This window comes from Helicoverpa armigera, chromosome 22 (assembly GCF_030705265.1).
Source record: "Helicoverpa armigera isolate CAAS_96S chromosome 22, ASM3070526v1, whole genome shotgun sequence".
Classification (NCBI taxonomy): Eukaryota; Metazoa; Arthropoda; class Insecta; order Lepidoptera; family Noctuidae; genus Helicoverpa; species Helicoverpa armigera.
This window is the reverse complement of record NC_087141.1, coordinates 1,504,982-1,514,181: the sequence shown is the minus strand read 5'-3', so window position 1 is coordinate 1,514,181 and position 9,200 is coordinate 1,504,982. Positions and strand designations below refer to the sequence as shown.

General features: G+C 36.9%; 1 protein-coding gene across 1 annotated transcript in view; it reads right to left on the bottom strand.

Annotated features, from left to right (window-relative positions):
- Window positions 1-301: 301 nt before the first annotated feature.
- Window positions 302-9,200, bottom strand: part of LOC110371685 (proline dehydrogenase 1, mitochondrial) — a 31,093-nt gene continuing 22,194 nt past the window's right edge. Inside the window, exons 4-11 of the mRNA XM_064040313.1 lie at window positions 7,223-7,404; window positions 6,561-6,625; window positions 6,111-6,289; window positions 4,775-5,054; window positions 4,391-4,528; window positions 3,838-3,948; window positions 3,287-3,449; window positions 302-2,887 (exon numbers count right to left, since the gene is read on the bottom strand). Coding sequence (XP_063896383.1) covers window positions 2,682-2,887; window positions 3,287-3,449; window positions 3,838-3,948; window positions 4,391-4,528; window positions 4,775-5,054; window positions 6,111-6,289; window positions 6,561-6,625; window positions 7,223-7,404 — 1,324 coding nt within the window. The 3' untranslated portion in view covers window positions 302-2,681. The remainder of the gene's footprint in view (window positions 2,888-3,286; window positions 3,450-3,837; window positions 3,949-4,390; window positions 4,529-4,774; window positions 5,055-6,110; window positions 6,290-6,560; window positions 6,626-7,222; window positions 7,405-9,200) is intronic.

Sequence of the window (9,200 nt, the reverse complement as noted above, 5' to 3'; positions counted from 1 at the left end):
ATTAACGTTCTAGAAACATTGATTTTAATACATACTTAATTGACATCTAAATAAGTTTTGCAGAAATTAGAAGCTTTCAATACGCATTCGTGGACATTACAGCTACACCGCGTGCTTTTGTAGCATCTTTTTATTATAATTTCTTATACATATTACCGTCTACTGATTATTATATATTTCAAACAATAATTCAATAATTTTTATCTCATTTTCAACCACCCACTCAAATCAATCTGTCAAGAAAATTTTCAACGGAAGAAAAAGGTGACAAATTAGGAAAAATAAAAATAAAAGAAACATATCAAAACAAGTTTTGTCTTTATTAAAAGTCTATCCGTAAAATAATCTAAAAATAGCATCACAATTATAATTAATTAGCGCAAGGAAAATGTTTATAAACAGTTTACAAATCAATAAATAAAATCATGGACGAAATAAACGTTTACAAAAACAAAACACAATTTCAGGACTAAAATCCACATGCATTACATTTTTAAAATGAATACACGTTGATTACACTAAGACTAATTCAACAAAATATTTGTTTTGGTTGTGAAATGTCAGAACATTAGTCTGACACTGCACAACTTTTACTGGCACTGCGCAACTTTCTGACAAAGATGTCGGCAAGTGTATAAACATAGGACTGGATTATAAGTACCTAACTAATTTGTAGGAACTGAGCGTAGCTACGGCATGATTAACAAAACAAACACAAAATCTTATCGATATAAAAACCGACGTTTGTTACACCATTTTGTTCTTTTCGTTACTAAAACTCAACACGTTAAAACTTATTTTGGTAATTATAAATTTAAATACAGTACCGCAGCTAAAATTCAAAGATTTAGGTCATATATTTTACTTTTCAAATTAAACGTAACACACATAGATTTGATTGGTCACTGCAACAACCCGGTAAGTCGGACGAAACAGGGGGCTATCTTAATTACACAATAAATAACATAAAACTCAATTATAACTTAATAAAAAGTACACGGAACTATGGAAATGCATTATTTCAACGCCTTAACATATTCAGTAGTTATATTTTTCGTCGTAGCTAATTTCTTTCATAAACTTATAAGAAAAAAACCCGATCTGTTGGGCTGTCATATTTTATGTTGTTGTCTAGCCAAGTGTATGATATTCTCCATAGAACAAGAAATTTTACAAGGCCTTTCCGCAGGCCCTTTACTTAAATTGAGGTCCTAATATTATTTCTTTTGACATCAATAAAATTAATACGTAAATCGGATCATCATTCTTTACTATTGTAGAACCATGTCCTATAAAATAATAATTTCATTGCATTCCTAATTCAAACGACCGCACTTCAAATTTTTTAATGTTTTTTTTTTATATTTTTAATCCTACGTTTTTTAAACAGCGATCTAAGTTCGATTTTTAACACTATAATTATATAAGCGTCGATAAATAATATACATACTTTAATAAATAAAAATACTGTAAGAAGCATAAACAATCAATACTGTTCGCCATTTTGTTACATTCCATTCGATTTATGAATATTGTTGTCAGTGTTGCCATGTACATGTCAAAGTATAGACAAGTTTTGTTTTTATTGCGGTATTTGACGGATAAAGAGGTTGCATGTAGATATTACACACGAGAGATATATCATTATGAGGAGTATAGTCGATAGGAAGAGACGAGAGATCACATGGCCCACCGAACTAGGCCAGCTTAGTATAATTATAATAAAGGGGGCTATTCTGTAAGAGTTTCTTTCTTCGACTAATCTGTACGATATTTTCTCGTGTACAATATCGATTGAACTATACAAGCAACGCTGACAGTTAAAGTAATATAATGAGCATTATACATATATTTACAACTCTGGTATTATATTTATAAACAAATACAAGATCGAGCCTATATTATAGTAAGTACATATGTGATGGATACAGTATTAACATTATTTTGTAAGTATTTTCCAATTTGATTTCGGCGACCATAATCATTTATTAGCTTTATTTAGCATACCTGTTGCTATTATGTATAGTGACTTATGTACATGCTATACAGCTCAAAATCTTGGATAATTAGAAATTTGTAATGCCACATTTTTTTACTTTTTCTCTTTTCCGCCATATTGGCAACCTCCTTCGCTCCTACGGTTCATAAAACCTCTTTCAAATGATCATTTCTAAGCTTAACAATTTGGTATTCAAAGAGCCTGATAAATAAACTTAATTAAATGATAATAATTACATCTTCTTTAACTTTAATGACAAGATTACGATCCCTGAGTTATATTTATCAAACTCGATTAAATTACCTATAATAGTTTTATAATAACCTACACAAACATTGTGTTCTTATTAGAAATATCTATTCGAAATAGGTTTTAAGGAAAACTTCCTAAACAACCGAATAACCAACAATCACAGTCAGACTACTACCAAGTTTGAGACTCGATACGATTGTATCGATAAAAGAATAATGAGAATCGCAGTAACGACACTACTCGAGTTCTTTACGAGAGACGGAACGAATAATCGAATCATTTTATCGATAAATCGCATCGAGTTTTCATTCAATTCACTAACGCGTCAACTGTCGACTAGAAGTCTACTCACACACACCGCGTACAAGATTGGCATCCGAACATCCCGCAAAGTAAATTAGACTATAACACGTTGACTTAAGGTGTATATTTACACGGGCGTGTAGTGCCCGACTGGTTTGTAGAACATTTGTCCGGTGGCGACCCGGCGGACGATTTCCTTGAGGATGAGTTTCTTCTCCTTCTTGATCTTCTTGAGGAAGCCTCGGTTCTCGTTGGCGCGTCGGGAGAGGTACGGGAGCACCTCCACTACGGGGCCGTATGGCACGTATTTGTAGGCGGAGTAGCCGGCTTGACCTGCGGATATTAGAAATTATATTTAGTTTTCCACTCTAGAACGGAAACGGACTCTCCTGACTTTAAGAAACAAAAACATGAAGTAGATAATCAGAAATTTAAGAAAGCGAAATAGCATGTCGCCTCTATCTCGCCTCCTAAAAAATGTATGCCTTTTCTATTTGAGGATTACAAAGGTTGGCTATTCAATCCAAATGTTTATTCGTATTTAGAAAATGGCATGTGCTGTGGGAAAATCTATTTGGGTCAAAACTTCAGGGCAGCTAGGTTTTTGTCACTAAAAGTGACACTGACAGTCTCCCACTGCATCCTTAGAGGGAAAAATCATTAGATTGACATAGAATTTTGATGTCGAAGCCTTACTTAACGGCCTTATTTAAATAGAAACCAGCTACTCACCCAAGGGGAAGGTGATATGATCACACATGCCGAGCAGTTGTCCGAAGCAGACCACCTTGTCCTCGGGCTTGATGTCGTGTTCCTTCATCAGTTGGATGGCGTACCGCACCGTGTCCTCGTTGTGGGACGCCACCATGATACCCAGGCGTTCCTTGTTGGGGCCCTGGTTTAAACAAAGATATTGTTAGAATTGATCTGTAGCGTGACTTTAAAGAATGATCGATAAAGTTTCGGGTGTATATAAAATTTTATGTGAGACCTCAAAATTCCACATGTGTGTATTATTTGTTAGATCTTTACTGACATGACATTATGGGAGTACGCAAAGTATTTGTGATAATTGATATATGAAAGCAATGTAAAGATTTTTTTAAGATTTTCAAAAATTGGGTTTATAAAAAGGTTCTACAGTTTCTTGTTTAACAGTTAATATTGTAAACAAAATAAGATAAAACGATGAGACGCGAAAGACGAAGACACAGTAATCCAAAATCCATGTGCAGAAAATTGTTCTCTAGATTCGAATGAAAGTATTTTGAAATGAAACGCACCTTGACCCTGCTGAGGATCTCCTTGAGGCACTTGTGGAAGGAGACGGTGGTGGCGTCCACGGACTCGCACGTCGGGTCCTCGTAGCCCATCGCCGCCGCACGGGCGCGCTCCTGCAATATAACAACAATATTAGTTATAGTTATATTGCTTTAAAGACTTGTGGAAAATTAGTTACTGTAAATTAAGTAGTAAAAGACAATAAAACTCGGCTTCAAATGCAGCTAAAACTATCGATGACGGGAGGTTAAATAAAAACCATGAACAAAAATTTCTTACAGTTCGAAAATTTCAACCCAAAATACCTCTGGCTTTAAAAGTTGAACAGGACAAACCATCCCGATGTGTGATGAATCTCTTTAAAAACTTATCAAGAAATTCCCAACCTATGTATATGACAATCATTTACACCCTCCCGAAGTGTATGTCAATCATTTAAACTATATACATAATTAAAATAGTAGATAATACATAAGAAGTAGGTATGAATCCTCTTTATTTCACTTATTTCGTTTCCATTGCAGTAGAAACACTTAGACGTTCAACTGTAGGTACCTGTTCAATATAAGCGCCGCGCACGAGCTTGGCTCCCCAGTAGAAGTTCTGCCGCTGCGCCTGCTCCAGGTCCGTCAGGATCTCCTGGTACGTGTTCTTCAGGTACGTCTGGTACGTGTTGAACACTAGGAACTTGTCCTGGAGGCAGAAAATTAACGAGTGGTTAATAGAGGGACAATGATAAAATAAATAATTCTTATGGCTTTACACCGGAGCTGGGATTCCTCTTTCAAAATGCGAGTGAAATTGCATTAACACATAAATAGTAAATAAACTGTGTCTGGTTCACTTTTGTGATAAACAGGTAAACGAATTTGAGAAAAATTTTAACCTAAAGAACGATTCAGGTGTGCCAGTTAAGAAAAGTGAAAATACAAAACTCACTTTATTGTATCTCCTCATCATCTCCAAGCAGATCCTAGATATCGCCGGCTGGAAGTAGGTCTGTTCCGCATCGATCATGATCCTCACATCAGCGTCATTAGCGATCTTGATGATGTGGTTCAACCTCCTCAGCATGTTCCGGAACATCTCCTCCTCCTTCGGCGATATCTGGGAGATCAGACGTCTCATCTGACCGGTCTTAGGGTCCGGTACTCGGAACGAATCGGATAGATTCATGTCTTCATCTAGAATGTTCGACCAGGGGAACAAGTGGACGATTCTGTGAATTGAAGAGTGAATGTCAGATTTTTGGAAGTTTGGAACCAAAATTGCTTAATGTAGGCGTCGGCAATAATGGTCTTCGTGAGTTGTCATAGCGAGTAAGGATAAGAAACATAATAGGGAGTTCAGCGATTCAGATGTTAATGCTAATGTAAGAATGTTGAATGAGTTTCAAAATTTATATGAAGACGCGTTGAGATGGATTAAAACTCATTCATAAAACAGAGCTGAAAGTTTACAAGATCAAGGTACAATGATTATAGGAAATTATGTATCAGTATTTGCTTTAATGTAGCCTATGCTAAAAACTCCAGATTCAACACATTTTTAGCTCCACACTGCTGGGTAAAAAATTATATGAGCGATCAAAGACGACACAATATCACGCTGGAAAAATGTCTAAGGTACTAGGGGATTAGGAGAGACTACAAGTATTTTTATTTCTAGCAACATTTACGAGACAGCGCTTACAAACGTTAAAAGGTGTCGCCACTGACCGGTCCCACGGGAATATGTGGACCACACTGAAATTACCAAATGTAGCCCTCAATATACGCACAGCGGTACACAACCATTTTGTGCAGATAAAAGAAAATCTAAGAAAACTACGAATATAGTGACAAAAGGCGGAATTTTGAGTCTACATCATGCAGTAGAAAAAATTACAAGAAACCGTGTCACTACGTAGGTCCTCTCTGGAAACCAAATTCTAATTAATATTAAAAAAAGGGATCCATTATTCCCGTAACGTACGGATAATTATATTTCAATGGTGCAATCTACACTTATTAGTATACAAATTATATTCTAGGCCAGCTGAAGGCCAATTCCTTCCTTGGAAAAACCTATTCACTGGAAACCAATGTATCTTTCAAAAGAAATTTCAATTCAAGAGCACCATAAGCAACTTTCAATCTTTAACGATCCAAAGTCCAATTTTTGAAGCCCTTTCCTTTCGATGCCTTTCTCATACATATCGCGTGAGTTTCCATAAATTTGACAATCCCCTTCTAAGCAAAACCCGCTACCACAAATCCAACAACAGAATACCAACCCCTCCTTATCCGAGGTGATCTTCTTCATGAACTCCTGGACCTGAGGCTTGGAGCTGTGGTCTCCGAAGTAGCGCTGGAAGTCCTCGATGGTCTTGTGGTGGGTGAGCACGTTGCCGGTCCCGCCGCCAATCTGCTGCATGTAGTTGCGGGCGCGCATGATCACTTCTGATAGTTGCAGCTGGAAGAGATAATTGTCCATGTTAATACACTTTATAACTTAAATTAATTAACTTTTGGATGATATTACAGGGGTTTAGTTTTAGTTCATTTATCTGCTCTAAACACTACAGGGTCTGGTCTGCCCATCTTCCAAAGTTTATTTACTAAATTCAGCACAACACCTAACCTAATACAGCCCTTTCTTGTCTCCTCTCATTCGTGTACTCGTCAATTTACGATCTAATTTATTCAAAATAGAGGTAGATAAGTGAGATTCCGAAAATACTTACAAGTAACTGCGGCCTGCCGAGAGCAGTTAGCTTGACGGCCATCAATCCCGTGCTTTTGGTGATGCCTGGAAAGATAGAGAGGATATTTTAAGAACTATATAAGACAACCAATTTGATGACTTAACTCTCACGTCAGAGTCATTAATCAATATACCATCATACAAAGGGATAATTGCCGTTCTGGATTGCGAATAATCTTTGGTTAAAGTTTGAATATAAAAAGCGGTTATATGAATCCCTACTAGGCCATAACAAGCATAATTTCATCAATCAGGCAGGACAAGAACCCATCGCGGATATACCAATTTAACAATAACATCCGACATGGCAAACATCGTGACATTGCACTAATAGTATTATGTAACAGTATTACGTCCTGGATAGACGTATGTGTACTTCAAATCCAAATTCCACAAAAAGATTTAATTACAAACGAGTATCAAACGGGATTATTTTAAGTGAGGAACATTGACCAGGATCATTAATCCGATTTGTGACACATAAAATTTCTATTTGTTTGCGAATTGCAAGCCTTTCAATAACCTATCCCAAATCTAAATCTTATACCATCTGAAACTTTGCCTCAATATTTTCAATACATAGATATGCATTTATTGACTACCAATTGACTTTTTATCGAAACTTCTAGATTCTCAACTCACCAGCAACAGCATCGATACTCTTCAAGAAGGCTTCCATGTTCTTCTCACAAGACGCCTCATTGAGGTAGAAGTAGGTCCTCGCACTGGTGACCTTGTACCGTCGGTCAGCGAACCTCTGCTCCACGTGGTATTGCTTCAGCTGACCTTCCTCTTGCTTGTCGCCGCAGGCTGATATTGAAGCACTGAGGAGGAGAAGGTAGATTAGAAATGGGAAGTGACAAGGCGAAAATATGCTCCCTATCACATAGTATATAATTCTGATTGAGATCTGGATAGGTGCTCAATTTTATGTACCTACGGCACGAAGTTTCTAACCATTAGAATCTTGTCAATTTATTTGCTAGGGTTAGATATCTAATTTGAGATCGGTTAATACTAGATTGACTATAGAATTTGAAAATCAATGTGGGCCTTCTGAGACAGCATGTTTTAAAGTGTAGGTACATAATGTGTTTTAAAATATGTGTAGTCATTTATCTACTCTTTACAGAAGTCCTTTTTTATTTGTGTCCTATCACATAGTGAAATCCTGTCAAAAACAATTATATCTTAGAATCTGATTTGCTAAGGGAACATAGAAAATCTCCTCAAACTTTAGAACAAACACTTCTTTTGTTCGCTAAAATACACCTGTCATGCAAGGAATTCATTTCATACACTTCAGCCAGTTATTTATGTTAGAATAGTAAAAGCGACCAATATTATGATTTTACTACCGACATTTTGCAGCTTGCCAACTCCACTGGCACTAGAATCAAATAGAATTTTTGGTATTTTCCTATTTCAAGACGTATAGTGCCCTATAACTCAGATATAAGGAGATAATATATTATTTGCAATGACGGAGGGCAGGGTTTGGATGTGTGGGGTTACCAGAATGGACAAAGTGAGGAATGAGTATATTGCTAGGGCCGCACTCATCGCGATAACATTCGGGCGATAAACTTCGTCTTCGGGCTACGGCGAATCTTGGTGGCCACATATAATAGACGAAGTTTATCGCTCAAATGTTATCGCGATGTACAAACGCAAAAACAACATGGACGCCGCGGTTGCTCTGTATTTTATGGCAGCAAATAATTATTTTTTACATCTATATCAAATAAAAAACAAATCTAAAGCAAGAAAAAGAAGAAAGTGGGTGATAAATATTCACAAATCAAGAACTCCGTGAGTAAAAAGTGTTAGTCAATGCATACGTAATTGCATAGAAAGAAACCATAACATTTTTTTTTAATTTGTTCACAGAGACTTCATACGCAAATTTTTTTCTGATCTTACTGCTGAGCCAGCCCAATTTTTCAACTTCCTACGCATGTCTACAACCGATTTTGAAATATTGCTACAGAAAGTGGCACCAATAATCATTAAAAAAAATACTAATTTTAGAGAAGCAATTCCAGCAAAAGTCCGCTTAGCGGTAACACTTCGGTATTTAGCAACAGGAGACAGCTTTCGAAGCCTGCATTTTCTATTCAAAATGTCTCACCAAATTATTTCCGAAATAGTGCACGAGACGTGCAACGCTATCCTAAAGGTTTTAGAGGACCAAGTTAAGGTACGTAAATAAAACTCCTTAGGTTCGATCATATTTCAGTTTTATTTCAATTAAAGTTATTTTATATCTAAGTGAGTGATTTTATAAATAATTTAAGAATCAGCTAACATTATTTCCCCTGTTTCGGAAATTATAATTTGTGCAGCTTTTCTCGGTGGCAGTACTCCGGTGTTCTGAACGGATGAAGATGATTGTTGCTGCTGAGTGTATGGGAACTGGGGCGATTGGTGTTGTTGGCTGTATGGGGACTGGGGCGATTGGTGTTGTTGGCTGTATGGGGACTGGGGCGATTGGTGTTGTTGGCTGTATGGGGACTGGGGCGATTGGTGTTGTTGGCTGTATGGGGACTGTGGCGATTGGTGTTGCTGGATGTATGGAGACTGGGGCGATTGATGTTGCTGGCTGTATGAGGACTGTGGC